Raw genomic sequence first — 22,620 nt, 5'->3', positions numbered from 1 at the left:
CAAGAACATTTTAGAACCTCGTGATGATGATCCAGATCAACATGTGGACGGTGTAAATCCAATTAGGAGGGGAATGAGCTGCTTGGTGGAGGTCTGCGCTCTCCGAGTGCTTTTCTATAGTTTATTCTGAATTAATTTTAAATATATATATATATTTTCAAGGTCTAAAAGAAAGGAGAGAGTGATTAAAAATGATTAAAAATAAATAATAATAATAGGTCTGAGTCTTTGCATGAGCAAAGAGACATCTTGCAGAGTTTCACGGTACAAATACTGACAAACGTGAACACAACTTCACGTGCAGAGCAGAGACAGAAGCTCGCACCAACCGATGAGCGATGCTAATATTACTCGGGATACTTAAAGAAGGCTGACGTATTCCTGCTGATGTATTCTCCTTATGGCCTGAAGCTATAGATGCATTACAACTGGTTGGATGGAGCCACAGCAGACACACACAGATCTATATTTACAGACGAGCGGGCGGCGGACAGCGAGGCCCGTGGTTCTCTTGCAAAGGTCTCCAACCTTTCATGCTCCCTGGCGGAACTATAATTCACTGAGCGCCGCAAGCCGAGCTCTTCAGTATTTAAAGGCTACTGTTTACCTGCATGGTGAGAGAAAATGTGTTTATTAATGAGAGGGGATTTATTTCTAAGCGGCCAGAGGTGCGTCGGCCAATGGCCAAAAGGCTCTTGGTGACAAACAGGTATCATCTTCCTCCTGGAGACACATCGGTTTTCCTTATATACCCGAATCCATGCAGGGTCCGATGTATTTTTTAAATCTGCCCTTAATCAAAATTAAAAACAGATCTGTTGATAAAAATGTATGGCATCACTGTTTTAATTAAAATGTTTAAAAAAAAAAATAGACATGAATTAAAACCTCCAGTCCATTTATGACAATATCCCAGCTGGAGGACGTGCACGCTGCTCACGCAGCAGCACAGCAGCACTGAACAATAATCAATATTTGAATCCCGAACCCTCCTATCAGGTTGTGATGCCCCCCCCCCCCCCCCCCCTTGCTGAGTCATGACTATAGAAGTGACCTTACGCAACTCGCAGCTTCTGCGTGAACTCCGAGCTGACGCTGTGTTGATCCGCCCACGCGTGGAGAGACGGAGCCTCATGGCCTCTCATGAGAAAGAGAAAGAACGGCGCTTTAACGTGCACATACGGAACCGAACCGAACCGAACCGAACCGGCGGGACCGTCAACGCGTCCGAAGCGGTGAAGGAGCGCCTCTGGAGCGGCTTCATCTGCTCCTGTCTCTGCAGAGCGATGATATATATATTTTTTCTTTTTACAATATTTTTTTACGGTTTGCGTGTTCAGATCGAATTTTTTTTTAAAAAAATAAATAAAAAACGCTTCTCCTGCGCCTCTGAGTCGAGTAAACAGCGACTCAGCATTTTCTCCATGCCGGCGCGTAATTGCGTTTTGCATTTGTGCCGCGTCACGTTCGCCGCTTTACCTGCGATTGTCGGGAGGGCAGTCGAGCTGTGGAAGAACGAGAGGCGCAGAGATGCGGCGACTATCCGCGGAGGCGGCGGCGGCACCGGTCCATTCCACACAACCAAGACCGATCCGGGGAAGGATGCTCAGCTCCCACGACCACGTGACTCCCCGAGGACAACCTGCCGTCTCTGAAGTCACTGATTGTGAAAACAGCAACGCCGGCTGATCAATGCAGTTTGTCTGTTTAGGAATTGCGCTGCTGCGCTCTGGTGTTGTACGGATCCATAATATCATAAGAATTAATAATTCCCTCAGTGAATAATGACCCCCCCCAGCGCGAAAGTGCTTTGAACAGCGTGAACTCCCACTTGTGCCTTTAACGAGTCAAATTGCAACCAAATAAAAGCACTTTGCTGTATTTGCATAAGAGCAGGATTTCACCTCCTATCCAAAGACGATAACATGTGCTGCCCTCTACTGGCCAGAAATGATACAACAGCTCAATTTTGATTTTGATTTTATTTTATTCTCTGGATGATGACGCGAACACCCACGTCATTATGACGCTTTTATATTGTAGATGGTACATCCTTATACACGCCGCCGCCTTCATGGGTGGATGATTTCCAGTTCCAGACGCCAGGATGAGGATAGCATTGAAGAGTGAAGATAATTACAACAAGCTGATGGATTTTACTTTATTTCCGTTTTTATATTACATTAACACTATCAACACAGGTATTTACACAAAAGCCCATCTTCAACTCAGAACCCAAAACCTGTCCCCCCCCCCCCCCAAAAAAATAGACAAAATAGACACATCGCCTTATTTCTCAATAAAAATAAAAAATAACAACTTTTCATGCTGAACCTCCTTTCTTTACTGGAGATGTTAGTCATTATTCTGGATATTTTGGCTTCTTCTATATTTATATATATATATATAAATGTTAAATGTTAAAACGTCACACAGCCTTTGCTAAAAAAAAATATATATGTAGATAATGAAGCTGGTTAAAAATCTTATTTGCTGCTCTTTTATTAGGAGCATTTTTCTTACCAGATGTGTGCCACACACACACACACACACACCAGCACACGCTAGCAAGCACGGAATTCTCAGAGGCTTCATCAGGCCTTCCAGCGAGGAGCCTTTTTTTGCAGCTCGGCCTGCTAATTCTTCAGTCCGGGCAGTGAGAGCTCAAACCTGAGGAGGAAAGACAAATGGAATATTAATACGACTGCAGCAGAACCCCCCCCCCCCCCCCCCCACACACACACACACACACACACACACACACACCATTGCGTGATGCCTTTGCTGAGATCCGCTTGTGCAAACTCAATCACCACCTGCGGACGGGAGCACAAACTGAAAACTGCAAGGTGCAAAATCAGTCGACATGATAACTAAACGATAATGAATGGCCGAAAGGCTCCGCCTACCATGCCGATGTCCTTCCTCTCCCGCGTCATGAACATTTTGTTATTTTTCACGGACAGATCCAACTTCCTGGTTTGGGCTTCTTGAAGCGACACGTCAAATTCAAACCTGCAGATAGAAGAGCGTTACAGACACAGTCTCGTCCTCTGATCCTGCATGTTGACGCGCCGCCCAGCTGGTGACATCACAGCCTTCTGACAGGAAAAAGGGCATCGAAGATCTCATGACAAACTGCACCGGGCTGTGTGTGTGTGTGTGTGTGGGAGGGGGGGGCTACCGCTGTGAGGTCCGGCGGTAGCTTACTTTTCGTTGAAGACGGGATTGACGGTTCGCTTCCTGACATGCGTCTTCTTGCGGTGTCTCCACGATTGGTCGGGTAGCAGATACATCCGGACGTAGCAGTCCGTGCCGTTCTCACCGCAGGGGAACAAGTTCCTGCAAACGACAGGAACACGGAATGACTGCATGAACACAATGTATTCCTTTGCAATCCCCCCCCCCCTTATTTTAAATGTAAATTATCCAAACCAGGCATGTCCTTGTATTGTGTATTCCAGCCTCTTAACATATCAGCATGGGTACTGCCGAGGATGGATTTTTCTGCCGTACCTGCAGGCGTCAACCATGACGACGAGTTTGTTCCTCAGACTTGCGTAGCGTACCGTCACGTGGATCTCCCCGAAAGAGCCTTGATGGTTCTTGATGGCCCTGCAGCAATAGAAGATGGCCCTGCAGCAATAGAAACCATCCGTGAATCTTTCACTCCTATCATCTAAGTCCTGCTAAAAAAAAAAATCCATGCAGCGGTGTTTCCAAAAAAAAATAAAAAAGGGGCGACACAAAAAACTTTTAGACTCACTCTGGGTACGGCGCTCCGTCTGAAAGGTCGAAACGCGACGAGGCGATGGAGTTCTCCGACAGCAGGCTCTGGGAGTCGTAACGGCGGATGTTCGACACGGGAGGAGGCGGGCGCCAGGCTTCGGGAGTCACGAGCGAGCCACGGCGGTTGTGCAGATAGTCGCCGTTGAAGCCGTTCTGGGAGGTAGACGGGAACTCGGCCGTTGGGTTGGCGTCGGAGCTTACGGCTGAGGATGCGCCAACAGCAGGCGCCGACCCGGGGCCGCCGCCTCCGAGGCTCGTCGGCTGCTTGACTTGAGGAGGAGGCGGAGCGATGACCTTAGGCGGAGGCTTATCCGCAGTGAGAATCTACAGAGATTGAGCAGGAAGCAGCTGAATGTGGCTGTGGTGGGCAAGACAGTGTGTGTGTGTGTGTGTGTGTGTGTGTGCGTGCGTGGAGGCTCGTTTTACTCACCCTCAGAGTGGCTTTCAGCTTGATCTGGCTGTTTGCCCCGGAGCGCTCCAGCGGGAAGCGCTGGTCGAGACACATGTCCGAGGTGTTGAGGAGGCAATCGAGAGGCAGGTTGAGCCGAGCACGCTCTTCTTCTCGTGCTCTTTCACCTGTTCACGGCGACAGCAAAGAACAAAATCCAATCAGGTATTGAATGGAGGAGGTTTTTATACGTAGCTCCTTTCAGATATCGAGCTTTTATTCAGCGTTCGCTGCACCTTCTGGGGCCCGTTGGGACGAAGCAAGCTGGGACTTTACAGAACAACAGGGAGAAGCCACACCTGGGGCGGATGTAGAATCGGTTGTGCGGCAAATTTTGAATGTGTGTTTCATCCCTGAACATTTTATGATGATGAAGAAGATGAATATATTTATTAGATAGAATGTCGGAGTACAAGTACAGTCACACAGTAGCGTGTATTACAGTACAAATACAGTCAAACATCCTGTCTAAGAGGAGCATTTCTAAAAAGCCCTTGCGGCCTTGTTTCCGGTGAAAGTCCTTAGAACATAAATCATCGACATTAAACAATACAAATAAAAATAAAAATAAAACCAGTGTAAATTACTCAATTGATGCAAAATAACAATAAATTAAAAATAAATTACACCACAGACGCAAAATAGCAATAAATTACAAAGACACATAATATGTACAACGTAGGTGGACAAAAAAAGGGGGTGGGGGTGGTGGGGGGTTGAGGGTTTATTGGGGTTTCTATTCTACTTAGGAAGTTTTGAGAGCTCAAAATTGCTGGAATGTAAAGGAAAATTTTAAAAAAACACAAGATTTGTGTACTCTGGAAGCCTGCAAGTTGGAAAATAGTCTTTATATGAAGGTAACGTTTCGCTTGGCTTCATTAAATACACTAAAGTTGTTCTTAACCGAACGATAGATGTCACCCTTTCGCTACAATCCTGAAGCAAGGCTGCGTTCAGGTGACTATTCCGTATGACCGCTGCGCGCTGGGATGAAATAAACGCACCTGAACAACAAGCCGCTGCGTCTTGACGTCACCCACGAAGAAGGTGAAGCCCTCCTCCCACACCGGGTCTTTGGATGAAAACACCACCTTAGGGAAGGAGGCAACATCGTCTTGAACGCTGCACGGCTACCGCGCAAAATAGATTTCACACTGAACCTTAAAGACTCGCTCTTCTGTACCAGAAGACGACGCACAGATTCACTAGTTTATTGAATTGGACTAGTTTGTGCAACAAAGTGAGACCTGCAGGCCTACCTTGCTTTTCTGAACGTCTTTATCGATGGACAATTCGATATAGGAGTTCGGACAGGCCACTCTCTTCGTGAGCTGAAAGCACAAAAGTGACAATTTTGACTTTCATTGCAAATAAATGCTTCAAAAGATCCGCCATCATATCAACAACGGAGTTTGATTTTTCATACAGCTTGATTGAGTTAAGGGGGACTGAATTCGCACTTAAACCTAGAGGGACATATACAATTGACTTAAAGGTAATATTAGCTGTTAAATGACTGCTTTATTAGCAGTAATTATTGTGTTTATAATGCGGCAACATGCCAAAACTGTCACTTTAACCCTGACCTTCACGACATTGGTCCATTTTCACAACCAGCTATGTTAAAATCCTAAGAAAGGTGACTCAGTAAAAGTCCCTGAAGATTAAGGGAGAAATCCAAGGCCAAAAAAAACAAACACACGAGCTGGTAACAACACACCCTGGAAAATATGGCAGGCATGCACCAGACAAACGGGAAATACCAGCTCCTCACAGGGACGAGTCTACCTGCAGCATTAACAGGAAGCATCTGATCCGGCTCGGTATTTTGTTTCACAAAAGGCCACCGTCCTCCTGATAAGCAGCGATGTAAAAAAACAACTCCATTGGGGGGGGGGTCCAGCCTTGGTCTTTACGGTAATTATCTCATGTAACAGCGAAGCAAGCCGAAGAAGCTCCCGTCTTACCCGGCCTTCCTTCGTGTGCTTCCCGTGCTTCTGATTCTCGGTGAACTCGCTGTGGTCTTTCTGCAGACAGACGCCAGAACGTGCATCACATTTATCCACAACAACCACAACAACAACCACAACAACAACAACAACAACCACAACAACAGCAGCAGGCCCCCGTCAAAGCTGCTTACTGGAAGGTTTGACGCACTGTCCAGATACACCGCAAGCATCGCGCAGGAAAGGCCGTCGGTGCTCTGAAAGAGAGAGACGCGCACGTGGTTTGCATCAGCTGGTCCACCGGCTGGACCTGCGAGGCGAGACCGACGGGGCAGATTCACCTTCGTGATGAGGCTGGGGTCCGTCGTCAGGGAAAGCCACTGGAGCTTGAGGTGAACTTCGCCATACGGGACCCCTTCCAGAGGAAACCACTGAAACAAAATAGGGGTGAGCATTTGAATATATTTTTTGAATATGTTTATTAGGTACAATGTCAGAGTACAAGTACAGTCAAACATCCCGTCTAAGAGGAGCATTTCAAAAAAGCCCTTGCGGCCTTGTTTCCGATTTCACATATTTATTCCAGCAAGGCCAAAAAGTTCCTTTTAATGAAATTGAATCCAAAGTCAACTCCTAAAAAAAAAAAAGAGACTCCTGCAGCATCAAAATGATTGATCACAGATCAATCCTGTCTCCAAGATTCAGCCCCCCCCAACACACACTTTTGGCACGTGGAGCCATTAAGTTGAAAGAAAATCCACTCGGCACTTTATATGTACACGATAAAAAGATCCAGCCCAAAGTAAACTGTTCCAAATGTTCCACCTCTATCCCCCCCCCCCCCCCCCCCGCCAGGAATGTGAAATAAAGCCTCACCTGATCCATCTGTTTCTCCTGCTTCACTTCTCCAAAATCGAGGTTGTACCTGAGGGGTAAATGAGAAATGATGAAGATGATGGTGGTGGTGGTGGTGGATGAAGAACTCGCATGGTCTCCACATATCTCACACCACCTTCAGAGATGTTTTCAATCGTATTAATTTCAATAAAATAGAGTCAACTGATGTAACATTTAAATTTGGCGAGTTTTTAGTGAAAATAATCAATGAAGTTCTGATGCTTTTAGAGTTTCACTCGAACTTTACTGCATGTGTTGTTTATCTTAAGTTTTTTCTTTTGGGGGGGGGGGGCGTAACCTTCCGATGAAGTCGTCTTTATCTGCATCCTCGTCGAATATCTCCAGCTCCAACTCCTGACCGGGCGCTTCGTGTATCACAAACTGCACACAGACACACGGGAAACAAGCGTCACCTCGACGTTTCCGAGGAACTGAAAGGAAAACGACGCCGGTGTGTGTGTGTGTGTGTGTCGGTTACCTCGTACACTTCATTCCACTTGGGGTGCAGATTCTCTTTGATGGTCTTGCTTTGGAAATGGCGGTTGCCGACTCTGACCGTGGCGTAGGGGTCCGATTTGCCCTTCACTAAACCCAACATGTACGTGTCCTTGGCCACCAGGTCTCTGGCCTCGATGAGCTGGACCCTCACCACGCCCTGAGGAGTAGACGGGAGAGCAAGCTCACAAATATCTCACAAAAAAAAAGATATATATATCCAATGATCTGGGTGATTTCACCGTGATTGGAAGGCGAATGACATTCGGCTTACGCGAGGCAGTGGGAACCTCATCTGGTCCACTTTGACCTGATCGATAAGGGGAATGCACATTCGGTTGGGTAGGACCATGAGGGAGGCGATGATGTCCATGATGGTGCCCTCGGACAAGGAACTGGAAGGGGGGGAGGGGGGGGGTGCAGTTGAGATGGGAGAGTTTTACAAAAGGCGCAATGTTGGGCTGACGAATAAAGGAACGACCCACCCAAAGAATTCAAATTCAAGTCGGAGGCGACGTCAAAGAGACACCCTCACCTGAAGGCGGGGGTGTCCAAAAGGTTGGTCATTCCCGTCCAGTTGATTTCAAGGGTCTGGAGGAAAGTGTTAATGCTTATTCATAGATCGCTGATCCGCACCGCTTTAATCAGTAGTGGTGCGGCGTATTCAAGTATCTGTTGGCAACTCACAGGCCGGCGAATGAAAAAGAAGGTGACCCCTCCCACCAGAGGGGCGTCGCCGATGAGCGGCTCCAAGATGACCCTCAGCATCCCTCCAAGCTGAGGAGAGTTCACACATCCGGCGGTCACGCGAGGATGACGAGGGGCCACACGAGAGAAAAAAAAACTGATCAAGATACCCACTTTCAGTCCTTTGACGCCGGCCGTGATTGGCTCCTTCACGACGGCGTCGATGTCCACGTCGCCTTCGTAACTGCGAAGCGAAAAGCGTGCAGCCGAGGCTCAGAGTTTGGAGGCAGCGGGAACGCGCGAATCGTTTTCGCAACCCACCTTATATTCATGTCCAGGATCACCTCCCTGTGATCCACTTCGTGCGTGTACGCCTTCATCCCGGTGATGGCGAGAGGCTGGAATCAGGGAAACGCTCTTCGATGAGTCGCTAAACCTCAAGACAACCTCACGTCGCCAGGTTTTATAAAACGAAGAAGCCTTTGAGTCAAACCCCGATATGCATAAAACAAGTCTTCGAATCCTATGAAAATCCCACATGGGGATGTAAAAATGCGGGAAATTCAAAAAACGAAGGACAGACGGATTCTCCGCAAACTCACGATGTGTCCGAAATGGATCTTGGTAAAGGTGAAGGTCTTGAGGGCGGGGCTGGACAGCCTGACGGCCGGTTGGATGTTCGCCTTCAGGAGCTTCTCCATGTACATCCCGAAGAACGGCCAGGCCTGCTCCAGCACCTGAACGCGCAGACCCAGACCACGAGTTTGGATCAAACTACAAATAGAATGTATTTGCACTAAAGGACATTTAGAAAGAAACTCTCAAAAGTGCTCCAGATAAAACGTAGTTTGGATTTGGCAGGACGGAGGAAGTTGGTGTCTGGTGAGGGGGGGGGGGAGCTTTGATTGCCTCTTTATCTGGAGAAGATCTCACCTTGTTCACCCAATCGACTTTCTCATTAGTCGGAAAGTGGACCTGAAAAACAAAACATAATTCTGCTGTCATTATCCGTCCGACAAACGCAACACAAAGACATGTATGATGATGGTAGAGAGAGAATTAGCAACTGAGTAGAATTAATCAACATAAAATCAGCCAAATAAATAATTAAAAATAATAAAACACCCCAATAGAAGCCAGAATGAAAAATATTCCACAATTTTTTATCCAGTTCCAGAATTTTTACACCAGAACTTGATTAAAAAGGACATATCAGGGGGCGTCAGGAACGCCGCTTCCAACAATGACGTCTTTCACCGATTCCACCTCTATACTCTCAATTATGATGCGTTCCTCTAACATTAAAAGAATCGCTCTGATTGGCTACTCGCTGCCTTTGAGTGGGTGTGGCATAACCAAATGTGTCCTACAGAAAAACAGCAGGACATTTGGCTGGACAATGGGAGGCTGCACGAATCGGGCACGCCATGCGCGTGACCGACAGTAAAGAGTTAAACCACGTGATTCAGTCCCCACTCATCTAGAATAAAGTGCTTCATTTTTTAGAATTAGTGCCGTTTAAATTGGTTTAGTTTATTCTGATTATTGAAAACCGATTATAAATAGTATATTCCAGCAGTAAACTTTATTTCTAAGAGGTTTAAGTGATGGACACGCGTCTGTTCCCAGGGCAGGGCGGGGGGGGGGGGCTTTACGCCTCCTGTTGCCCCCCCCCCCCCCTGACCCTTGCGTGAAAACGGGGTCATCCTCCACGAGAATCCGAGAGTGTGCGTGTCTCCCCTCGGGAGGTGCGGCGATTTAACGACCGACTCACCGACGGTAAACCGATTCGCTTCTGTCACAACATGAACCCGCAGAAAGCCCAACAACCGGTCCGGACGTACCCACGACGCCATCTGCAAGGCGCCCCGCAGCTCGCCGTGGACCACTTCGGTCTCGTTGTCCACGAAGTCGATGGCGCCTCCGATGCGCGCTCGTTTCCACTGGCGGTTCTTCTTCCACCAGGTGGCCATCAGCATGCACAGGAGCACCCAGCTGATGCTGAAGCCCAGGTAGCCGGTCAGGTACACCGGGTACAGGAACACGAGCACCCGGCCGGCGTGCGCGAGGAGCTCCGTCAGCAGGCGGCCGACACCGGCGGAGTCCAGCCGCTCGGTGCTGCCGTGGGTCGACGGGCTGTCCCGGAGCCCCGGCGGCGCGCCCGCCGGGTTCATCGGTTCCGCCGCCGCCGCTGCTGCCGCTGCCGCTGCTGCCATCGGTTCGGAACCCACTCGCCGGATCCGTACTCGCGACCGAAGTTGTTTTTCCCACGCGCTCACCTGGTTCAGACAGGGCTTGGTTTAAAATCCACGCCTCTCCAGGTCACCCGTGGAGTGAAATGCGTCGGGACAGGCTTATAAAACTTCCGTGTTTGAGCCTCCCCCCAAAAAAAAAAAAATACAGGTAAGGTCAGGACACACCTGCGCGCACGGCTCACGGGTGTGTGAGCGCGCGCGCGCCGCACGGCAGATTAAGACGACTTCTGTGGCGACGTTTCCACGTTGGAAAAATAAAAAGGGGAAAGTATAAAAGTCTGTTTGGGACTGTTTCCACAAGATATTACTCTGCTAATGTCTCAAGATTAATATATATATATATATATATATATATATATATACTGAAGCGTGATGCGTTCAAGTGAAAACGGAAATGCCAGCTGTTCTCTGAATAAACCAGAAATATGTTCCCATGAGAAGTTAAAATGCTGGCCTTTATTTTCTTGTTCAGAAAAACTGACATCATTATTATTCAGAGGAGCATGTTTCTCGTAGTTTTGAGGTGGCATGCATGTGATTATTTTTGAGATCAGTAGTTATTCATTCAAATTAAAAAATTAATAAAATAGCATAAATAAAAAAATGCATAAAACTCCAGCAGTGACTAACTCATGTATGTTGTCACTCTTGAGCACAAATGCAGACAAAAAAAAAGAAAGAAAGAAAGAAAGAAAAATAAGTTATTTATTCGTTTTCCTGACTGCTTTATCCGAAATCCAGGTTGTGGCTTATGTGGTTGGAGCCTTTCCCAGTTTAGTCTATGGATGAACCCGGAGAGAACCCAATGCAGACATGGGGAGAACACCCAAACTCCTCACAGAAAGGCCCCAAGCTGTATTTTAACCTGTGACCTTCTTCCTGTGAGGGGAACAGCGCCACCACTGTGCTGCATATAGTATTTAAGTAAATTATCATGTTGAGAATGTTTCTGATTATTATGACTTACAAAACCACAGAACACAGGTTGATAATTATGAAGGGCTCAATTAAAAAAACTGATTTTTGTTTTTTGTTTTAACTCTCTAGCTCTGATGGGAAGTGATGAATAGAACACGTGTTCTCTATTTAACAGCCAGTCAGTGAAGTGAGGCTAATATCAGAGGAATACCAGGTCTTCTGTTTGTCTCGATTAAAAGTCTGTCTGCTGAACTCTGGACCTGCATCAGTCTCAACAGGAGGTTTGTTAATTTGATAATTGTCTCATTTCATGAGCAGCACCACCGTGTGGCCACTTTCTGTAACGTCACCCAAAACCCACCAATCAGCCTGGACTCAGTTTTGCATCGATTTCAGCAAAAATACGTGTTTGTCTTTGTCGTTTAATCTCTATTAAATCATATGATTGAGCAGTAGTTCAAATTTATAAGGCAATTAAATGATATTTTGATTTTTTTAAACTTAAAAACGAATGGTCAGAATCTGTTAACTGTGATCCCAGAGAGCAAGGAATATATAATATAATAAAGGATATTTTGGAGAAAGCATTCCTTACTTCTTGTCGTTTGTGTACGGATGTGACAGAATTTCCTGTGGAAATGATGAGAAAATGAGTTTTATACTCATTCTAATGAATAAAGTTCAACCTTTTATGGAAAAGTCCTGGTTTGGTAGCGAATGAAGCAGATCTGAGTGGGTTCTCGTAGAAATAGAATCAGTGCACATTCACAACGGTTAATCATAATTATCATTGGGGAAAAAAATACCATTGCGGCTTGGTTTACATCCAGTGAGGTCCAGAGTCTCCCAGCAGGTGGTAGAAATGACCCCATCTGCCCTCCTCCATAGGCAAAAACAAGGAATACAGACAGCTGTCCGGTGTCCAGATGTATTCTAATGTTATTCAGTTGTTTTAAACAGTTTAGGTTCGATAAATATAGTTGACAGATAAGATATCAATGGAATATTCACAGCACATCATCAGCTTACTTTCCCTGTGACCTTTTGCGAAATACATTTTACACAAGAGCTCCAAATAGTGTTAAGCAATGGTCTCACCTGACCTTTCGGACGAGTCCTTGATCATCATCCATGCATCAGAGAAGTATACACAGAAGACAAGCAGACCATTAAATGTTATGAGTCATTGTTAATCGGCTAAACAGCCAGAAAGACAGGGACCAGCTCTGCAACGCTGATGCTGGTTTATGAATAGGCAATATGGGCTGCGTCCACTAGATGGTGGTCTAACTTTAAATATAAAAAAGAAAAGAGTATGTTTAACGTTTGTGTAATGTGGGTATTCTAGCTTGATTATTCTACAGCCAATGATGCTGTAGAATAAAAGGAATAATCTTTGGAACTTGAAAATTTAATTCTGCCTGAGAATGGAGACAAATCTTCTTGAGAAGTCATGAAGACATTTTTCAAACGATTCTTCTGATTATTTTAAGTAAAAGTAGTTGCAAAAACACCTTTTTGTGTTGAGATGGGAAGACAGATGAAATGACAAACTCTCTAATGGTGTCAGGAAGTCTTGTTAATATTTTAAAGCTGGACGATGTGTTTTAATCTGCAGTGCCAGACGTGTTACAGCTGGAGGGAGAAGCAGCTTATTGGTGCTTCGTGTGCACACATCCTCTCCTGGTTTCCTTTAGATTTGATGATGAGGATGGTCCCACCCTTCTCCAGCTGCAGGGAATATAACAAGATTGAACTTTTAGGGTAGTCCTTTTAGTCGTTGCCTGCTGTGATCTCTCAAAGTCGTCCTCAGGTGCTTTTCAGGATGTCTTTATGAGAGTGACAGGCGTGGAGGCCTGATGGATTCTGTGACAGTAAAAAAAATAGCTTTCCTAAAGTCCCAAATAGGAGAGGATATTTTCTGTAAAGAAATTAAGTTTGGGTGGGTTTTTAATGTTTCCAAGATTAAAAAAAAAAAGGATTTCGACTTTCAAAATGTTTTAATTAAAGTAACTTTATTCTACTTTATTCTATTCCTCCATTTCAACCTAGTTTATGTCACCTACTGGTCAATTAGTGCCACCAGCTGTTCTCATGGATCTCATGGAACAAACTCAAACTCAAAAATTCACATTTGAACTACTTTCATTTGCAAGCCCAGCAACGGGGATAAACTTACAGATGACCATCTCCCAGCTCCCTTCAGTTCTTCATCCAGTTTTGAGATGAGTGTTTTGGTGTCGGCACCGATTCCAGATGCATGAGCAGCTGTTTTCAGTAAAACACAAAGCTCAGTAATGATTCCATTTTAGTTTCACTGCTAGAAATACAAGTGATTAAAAAAAAAAAAGACTTATCAGTGTCACCAAATAAGATTTATATAATATATCCTTCCATAATAAGATTTTGAAGTGAAACCTAATGGAAAAACTTCTCCACTAGTAAGGTCATTGAACCTTCCTCCCTTCTTCCTTTGGAATTTGATGGAGCCAATTAATCTATTTCTTTACAGATTTCCTGTCTGATAAGCGAGTCGCAGCTCGTTCGCTCCTCCATTAGTCTCTGCACAAAAGTATTAAATCACGTGGAAGGCGGCTTCATTAGCACCGTTAGCAATCTGACGGGTGCCAAAGTAGAAGCTATATGAACAAATCAATGAGGTCGTGTGAGAGTTAAAGCTTCTCTGTTAGCAGGAATCTGAGGTCGAGGCCTCAGTAAAGGGAATATAATGGTGTTCCATAGAAATCAGCTGTACCTGTTGATTTTGCCTGTGTTAGTCGACATTTTGCAGGGGAAGTTTGGCAGGATGTGACTGTAAATGTGCAGATAATGAAAAGCATGCCCCCCCACCCCCCCAGGAAGGAAGCCGGTTCAATGCAGCTGGGCATCTTAAAGGAACAGTCCAGCAGTTAATATGAATTATGATGACTGTGAAAAGAAGAAAACGCTTTGTGACTCCACCCGCTACTGGCGGAGGGAAAGGCCCCGCCTGACATTTTAAAGGGGACGAGGTTGTGAGCAAAGCGATAGCCGAGCATTTATATAGCGAACATCTGTGCAGCTTCAGCTTCTACGACGACCCAAAGGAGTTTGACAAGTTTAACAACAGAACAACAGCGCTCTGTTGAATTGTGTTATTAGGAGAAAAAAAAAAGAGAAATGTTCTAAAGTTACTTTAAACCCCGCCCTTCTCTCCCGAAGAGTTTCCCAGAAGTTGTTACATTTTGCATACGGCCAAGTTTGTTGCAGCAGCAATACTCTCCCATGCTAAAGTGGGAAAAACAAAAACAACAATGATGCATCGTCCAAGTGAATGCAGTTTTAATGTGTTTGATATAATTTGTAAAAGCAGCACATATGAGTCGAGAGATAATTTTAACTTTATTTAAATAACGTTTATTTACATTACATGAAAACAGACACTTATTCTCACCTGCTAGTGGATCATAAAGATCAGCTTCTCCTAATACATCTTATATTTTAAGAAATTATCTACTTCTCATACTTTCTTTGTGCTTAACTAAAAATGTACAGTTTAAGTTGTTTTCTACAGAACCCCCAAAGTCCCACAAGGGAATTTTTGTTTAAACTTCTATGGACACGATTCAGTCATTTTGTCCCAGCAAGATAATATATATTGTTGGCACGAAATGAAAAATAATTCCCCTCATGAGACTTTGACTTTGACTTTGAGGGCTCCCTAGCTTTCTTTAACTCACTGGAGTAAATCCTTAAATACAACAAAGGGAACTCAAATTTCCATCGTTAAAATAATTCTCTAATCGGTACTTGAAAGGATCGTCCTGTGATCATGTTGTGGCGACTTCCTTTGGCAGATAAGAGCATAAGGAACTCGATAAAAAGACTCGATAAAATATGTCGCCATGTAATTAGACATGACGAACCAAATGGAAAACATGCTTTATTTTTGTTGACTCTGTTGCGTAAAAGAAAATGACAAAGCTTTCTTTTTACCCTCCGTTTAAATCAATCGGTTAAAAGTATAACTTTGAACATGTGAAATACACCCGAAATAATGATCCCTTAAATTGCTCTTTACTGAACATATTTACTGATATCAGAGGCTTAACAAGAACCATTTCACCTCAGTCTGTTTAAATGAGTGAGCCCAAATTGTGGGGAACACTGATGGCAAACGCCGAACGTCACTTTAACGTAAAACGTTTCTCCCACATGTGAGCGCGGCACATCAAGGCGTCTGCCCGATTTTGACTGTGACTGGGATGGCAGTATTCACTCCTGCGTAAACACACACCCAGACACATCTCCACAGAGGAAAACATGGCCGGCTGCCAGGGAGGAACTGTGTAAACAGTGTCAAAATGACCCCCCCCCCCCCCCCCCCCCCTTCCAAATGATGCTGAGCGCTTCCTCTGCTGCAGCAGCTAAACAAGGCTAAACAAGGAGCTGGATGACTAGCCTGGTTGCTACGAGAGTGTTAAAAGTCACATTAAGAGGAGATGCTAACTCTGGTTATGGTTAAACCCAAATGGATTGGTCACACACACACACACATTAACACACTCCACAGTAACCTCACCCACTCCAGTAACACATGTGTCACTGGAGCATTTTTATTTCTTTTACCCACAATGCCTTTGTAGGGGGAATGTGATTCAGCAGTTAAACTTCAATGCGCAGAGACGGTAAAAATGATCCAACCTGTGTCCGACTGAGGAAGTCTGAGAGCAGGCCCCGCCTCTCCAGGAAACAAGGATAATTAGATCGGTCATTCCAGTCCAATGTGGCGAACAGATCACAGCGCCGACGTCACCGTGGGACCGGCGCCTCCCCTCCTCCTTCCGCCATCCCGCCCCCTGACGGAGAGGCGTAACTGTGACGTTACCTCATGAAATCCTCAAGAAAGAGGAGGCAGAAGAGGGAGAGGCAAAGGTCAGAGTTCAGCCGGTTCCTCTGTTGCTAACTGGCTGGACGGCGTTGCAGAGGGCGATGTGTTTGAACGCAGCTCAAAAACATCGCCCTCTGTTTCCTTTCATTTTCCTTTCATGTCGTTTTAATGGTGGAAACGTTCATATTTATTATTTGACAAACATGGCATATTATTCTAGCTCTCCGATAAGGATTTATGATTTTTATTTAAGGGTATATAAACTCTGTGTTTTCACAGTTTGCACTTATTTTCTCAAAAGTTCTGCCTCACATACAGTATTTGGTATTACAGAACACAAAATAGGTTTGCCTTGATTTCCCTGGATGTAAATCAGTGGGTTTAAAGACACATATTTCAGCATGCATGCAAATGTGAATATGCTGTACATGCACAGCTGTATATCTTTGCAAAGCTACTGCCTGAGCTTCTCCCTGCAAGTCGGGACAAGACGAGGAAATGCACTCCGCGACTTATTGGTAGAGGAAACTCAACACACCATCCCTGCCTCGCAAGGTTCACAATAAAAGAGTCCACATGCACACGCACACAGATTGAGGCAGGCCAAACGCTCCCCTGCAACAACTGCAGCTTGATATGGTATATAAAAAAAAGCAGACCTGTCATTACTCACCTATCAGCTATTTGCATCTCTACCTGCCTGAGGCGAGCTTTCACCCAGCTTTCTAGCAGAGGCGAGTCTCCGTGCCTTGAGATGCACCGGCATGTTGCAAAGGCGGGCAGGTACCGCTGTCACAGGAGTCAAGGGAGGATGAGGAGGTACAACTCACACTGATTTACTCGCCGGCTGGCTTCAGGGTCCTGTTTTTAGGTTTTCCTTTAATGAACGGACACATCGGATGCGTTACCTTCTTCGCTGATTGCGTTTTTGTTTATTTTTTTTGTCTTAAAAAGGCGACTTTGTAAGGCTTCATTGTGAAATGCTTTACATATACCCCCCCCCCCCCCCCCCCCCCCTACACCGCAGCTTTCCCCCTAGAATTAAACAGTTTTCCTCTTGACTCATAGAGACCTCAGAGTAATAAATTACATTCCAGTTTGGTCTGAGAGAAAGAGAGAGAGAGAGAGAGAGAGAGAGAGAGAGACCCCCACTCACCAGACACACAGGGGCGGTTTACCCATCTGTGGAACTGGATTATGTGGGCCTTTCATTCCTCCCCTCCTCGACTGTGGAAAGAAAAGACGCACGTTGTAATAAAAAAATCTGACATCACCAGACCATTTCTCTTATGCCTAGTGATTATCCCTGCGTCGCACAATTTAACTTTCTCGTCAGCAAATGGCTTTACAGCTTCTTTCCTTTCACTTCCACTTTCAAAAAAAGCCCAGCCATAGGTCCGTGTCTCTTCCGTCGTACAGAAAATTCACATCATTATACCGTTAATCCGCCCATTACTGGGGACATGACGTGGATTTGAGCCTGTCCTCGGTGCATTGTAAGAGGAGAAGGGCTCTACCCGGTCTGGACGATTTCTGCCTCCGTTTGCAGAATCGCTCTCTCGCCTGTGGTCAAAGGGGCTTGGATGAAACGTTCTTCTGCTTTTACGCCAAGTTGGATCCGTTCTCTGTGCAGAGTCAGGGTTTGGGATTTCACTGAAAGGTGCAAACTGCTCATATCGCTGAGATAAAATGGAACGCAAAAAAAAACAACTAACTGCACGGGTTAAAATGGGCGTGTCCTCATATAATACATAAGTGGAGTCGGTGTTTCGTAAGCCTACCTTATAAGATTCAAAGTTATTAGACTTCCAAGTGGCAGAAAATGAATGAAAGGATGGCTTTTCTACCACACGTACAATGAATTAATGAAAATCGCAGCGCTGGCCGTCAAGCGACTTCGCACTCAGCTCGCACTCTCGCCTGCCGTCTCCGGAGGCTTTTAAATGGCGACAGAAAATATGGCCCAAGCCCTTTCCAGCTCCTACCGCAGCCTGTCGCCCAAAATCAAACGCTCCATCGTCAGCTTTAGCAAAATGATTGAACTCACCCAACATGGTTAGTACCATAGTAACTGTACACACTTGTACAGCTGCAAAGTATGAACCGAAGTATTTCTTCATATCAAGTCTGAGCGCCCCCCCAAAGTCGGGGGGTGTTAATGGATTTTTAGCAGCCTTCGATGAACACGGCAGGTTTGAGGTACTGTAGTCCAGATGGATCGTTTTTTACAGTTAATTGCAGAAGGAGATTTCTCAAATGAAAGATTGGCGGTATGAAAAGCACAATGTGATGACACTCCATCTATAAAACAATGCTATGACAGTTGGAGTGAAACAATGGCTTGTTACACTGAATTGTGCTTCTTTCCACCATTTCCCCCCCTTTGGGGGCCTCTCAGCTTCTCTGTCTGGAAAGTAAACAAATGTCTGAGTCCAGCGCTCAAAGGCAAGACTCCTACCCCCCCCCCCCCCCCCCCATCAAAGATAGCTAGCCAATGACTCACGCTCACTGGCCTCACATCCCCTCACATTTTCCACAAGGTGCAAGTCGTTTCCCTACAACCGTGTAAAAACCAGACGTGCATGTGGTCGAACATTCGGCCAACCTTTTCGCCACTCGTTTTGCTCTGGGTGTTCCAGTCGTCTGGCTGTTCTTGCTGCTTTTAGGAGGCCGAGCACTTAATAGCTTAATAAAGTCCCACATGTAAAGATAAGGTGGGTAAGGAAACGAAACCGTGAAGGATAATGGATTTCGGTCTAATTATTGTGTCGGCCCAAAATCAGATTTAAGACGCCTCTCGTTTCTCATTAGATTAAATATATTTAAATCAGAAAATAAATCAAAACCGGCATTTACCTCTTTTTGGACAACCTTTTCCCATCCGTCCGTTTTCTTTGCGGGTCACGGCAGTTGCTGGAGAGGTGGGGTGTCGCCAGCACAACACAGCCACACAGACAAACAACCCTTCATTCACACACTACGGACAATTTAGAGCTAATCAATGGGCCTAAATGTCATGCTTTTCATCTTCTTGCTGTGAGATCACAGCGCTAACCACTGCGCCATACTTTTTCAATGATTTTTTGCCATTAAAGATATGTGATGACTTTCGTAGTTGGTGCATAAAAAAAAAAAAAGGACATCATTGAGACACAATAACTGTGATGCTTCTCTTGTTGCCGGGCAACATTCCCGTGTCCTGGACCCCCCTTCCCAATGCATCTAAAACTCACCAGGAAGACTAAGGAAACAACTCATTCCCCCTTGGAGAGCATCCTTCATTGGCGGCCAATGAAGAGGTGGCCCCCGGATTAGGTTACACAGCTGCCTTCGCTCAATGCTTAGAGGCAACGTACGTAATATCTAAAACCAACATGGCCCTGCAGTCCGAATGAGTCCTGAGCGATCGAAGAGGATAAGTGGGCGAGAACAAGATGTCATCATCACAGAGAGAGAAAGCAAAGCGGCGTTCTCATGCCAAGCAATCCTTCGTCTCCTTTTCAGCATCCTTCGGCTATTGTCTGCATTTCACTGGCCTCAAACTTCATCTGGGTTTTGGAAGGGGGGTGGGGAGGTGGGGGGGTGGGGGGGAGATTACTTTAACAGATGAGCCAAGACCGCGAAACTGCATGTTGGGAAGGAGGGGAAAGCCATCCCAGCCGTGGCAATTCTGTCCGTTTGTGTGTGTTTGAGGTCAAAGGTCTGGCTCATTTGCATGAGTTTAACAACACAAATAATAATAATAATGCAACCTTCATATTTAAAGCTCAACAAGATCATTCGTGTTTACCTCAACTGGTCAGAACCCAACGGGAAGGCGTGTCATGTACGTAGAAGTTCATGTCGTGGCTGCAAACTGTGGAACAGACTGCCTATAATCTGGGAATGTGGCCTTCGGTCTGCCAATATGTTTCTTCGTTTACTTTCCATGGGGCAATCACAAACCTGCAACGAGTGGATGGAGTCGTACGCCTGAACCTGTAAGAATAAATGTTTTTAAATCTTCTTTTGTAACTGTCATTTGTGTTCTTTATGCCCTTATCATCATCGTCATCATCCTCCTACAGCAGAGAGATGGCAGGAAATGAGCGGATGGGGAATGACAGGCAACCAAAGGATATTGTGGTTTACCGTGACAGTTGGGAATCCTTCGGAATGTGTCTCGTCCCGCTTCCCGTGAGTCCGGTTGACTCTGAATTGGCCGATCTGGTCTGTGGGCAGGGCCGCAAACAAAACAGCTGTTGTTCTGATTAGCTCTCTCTCACACACACACACACAGTGTCTGCACACAGCTGTTTCCTGTCATGCGGTCCAGAGTTAGCTGGACTGCATGCTGAAACACGTCCATTTATTTTCACATATAAACTGTTATTGACGGGCATCTGATTGATCGAGCTCTGTACCGTGTGCTCTGTTGTCCCTCATGTTGTCGTGCAATGGTGATGACAAAGGTGTTCAAATTATCATTATTTATTTTATTTTGCCAGTATTGCTTTCAGCCATGTGGAAAAAAAGCTGCTTTCTGATCAGGTATTACAGATGTGGGAGGATCTCGTGTTCTCATCGTGTAAGTCGAGAGGTGTCGACCTCAAATAGCTCTCTTTTTTTTATCTTTGCACTCTGGATTCCGAATGTCGGCCACCTACAATCACAGACCACCCACCGTGTGTCACACTCAAGCTTTAAAAGAAAAAAAAAATCTTTCTACACTTTCGACTTGTCTCATTTTGTAAGTCAACAAACTGACAAAACAATAGCGTTATAAATGCTATTCTTACTTTTAACGGGCCACTTAAAATGGATTCCCAGCTTACTTGTGTGTCACGTTTGCTGCCCTAGAGACAGCAATAAAACCCCTGGAAGTTTTACGTTCTTGCTGATGAAGACGAATCAAGAAAACACTTTGAGACAAGTCTAGGCTTTTTTTTTTCCTCATCTGTTCCCTGGCATCGATTCAAGTGAGCCGGCATTCAATGTACAGACAGAGAAAAATAAAAGTAAAATAAAGATTTGCTGGAAAGAATGAGAACTTGTGAACATGGGTGTAGTTCTCCCAGCCTGCGAGAGGATGGTTATGGGAGAGAGAGGGGACTGACAAAAGGGGGAGGAAAATTAGGCTGGCCAGCATTCTTCTCATTTAAAGCTGCAACTACACAAAAAAAAGGCACTCCGGCAGTCTGGGCTGGGTCTTCTCGCTGCTTACAAGGAGGGGTACTCTTGAATTCATGGTGGTGCAGTGATAACCTGAACAAATTTCTTTTTTTTTCTCCCTCTTTTTGCTTTTTTTTTTTTGCACAAAAAAAGGCTCATGTCTTTCTTCTAGACATGATGAGCTTCGTGCATTCAAGGATTTTCCTTTGTCTGGCCGTCTCCACGGTTCACATTTGGATTGTGACATGCCAAGACGCACCCGGCAGTAAGTGTTTATTTTTAACACCTTAATTGCCGGTGGATGGAACGTACGACGGCGGCTGATGGTTGCCCTCCGAATGGACTCTTGGGTTGGGTTTCAGTTGTCCATGTTCTCAGTCTTGCATGTGTTTTAAAGCAGATGAGACAGAGGTGTGTTTCTGATTGGACCCGATAACTTCATTGTTCTGTTAGCCTTTTTCAGTTGCGTGCAAGAAAATTTTACTTAGAATTGTAGATGGGATGACTGAAACAAAAAAGAAGAACACAAAAAAAACACCCCCACGATGTGCTTTGCGTAGCTTTAAGAACGTTTAGAACAGACAGGGTGAGATTTGATGTAATTGACAGCCGAACCCTGCAAGTCAGGAAACGGTTCTCTGGACATCTGTCAGCGATTGTAAATGATGTCACCCTCAGGCAGTGGAAATGTGCAGAGGAGGGTAAAGCAGGAGCTTTGCGGGTTTTGCGTTAACGCTGGTCTGCTCATGCCGTATCGGAACGTTCAATAAGTGTTACCACAAGCACTTTTTTTTTTGATGGGGGGGGGGGCATCAGATTACATTGTACATCTGAAAAATGAATTTCAGCAGGGGAGCTCGCGAGCCTCTGCTGGAACTCTTGGCTCCGTGTTAATTCGGAGCAGATGTGAGGAGACACGAGAAGATGCTGCTGGATTATTTGAGTCACTCGGCTGATGTCTTCAGCTGGAAACAGCGAGAGCTGGAACACCTGAGCTGTTCTTGTTTTACATACAGTGACCCCCCCCCCCCTCCCCCCCGCTTGTGACGTCACAAGAACTGTGACGCTTCCACAAATGATGTCACACTGAAAAAGTTGATTTGATTGGACCCTGAGTGAGCGTGTGATTTAGCGGTTGATTCTTAAAGCTGTCGTCCTTTA

At 45.4% G+C, this 22,620-nt stretch overlaps 1 protein-coding gene across 1 annotated transcript; it reads right to left on the bottom strand.

Moving 5' to 3' along the window:
- Positions 1-1,963: 1,963 nt before the first annotated feature.
- Positions 1,964-10,481, bottom strand: esyt3 (extended synaptotagmin-like protein 3). The gene is given in 24 exon segments (XM_068746584.1): positions 1,964-2,670; positions 2,767-2,816; positions 2,910-3,015; positions 3,211-3,342; positions 3,517-3,615; positions 3,767-4,113; positions 4,220-4,332; positions 4,335-4,365; positions 5,242-5,328; positions 5,497-5,568; positions 6,205-6,264; positions 6,381-6,443; positions 6,528-6,617; positions 7,063-7,111; positions 7,382-7,464; positions 7,562-7,738; positions 7,853-7,973; positions 8,114-8,169; positions 8,266-8,355; positions 8,440-8,509; positions 8,587-8,663; positions 8,868-9,002; positions 9,199-9,240; positions 10,110-10,481. Coding segments are annotated over 24 exon segments (2,556 nt in total). The 3' UTR covers positions 1,964-2,636.
- Between the last annotated feature and the right edge of the window lie 12,139 nt (positions 10,482-22,620).

The sequence above is a fragment of the Brachionichthys hirsutus genome, chromosome 12 (assembly GCF_040956055.1).
Source record: "Brachionichthys hirsutus isolate HB-005 chromosome 12, CSIRO-AGI_Bhir_v1, whole genome shotgun sequence".
In the NCBI taxonomy this organism is placed as follows: Eukaryota; Metazoa; Chordata; class Actinopteri; order Lophiiformes; family Brachionichthyidae; genus Brachionichthys; species Brachionichthys hirsutus.
The sequence above is the reverse complement of the archived record's forward strand: the minus strand, read 5'-3'. Positions and strand labels throughout refer to the sequence as shown.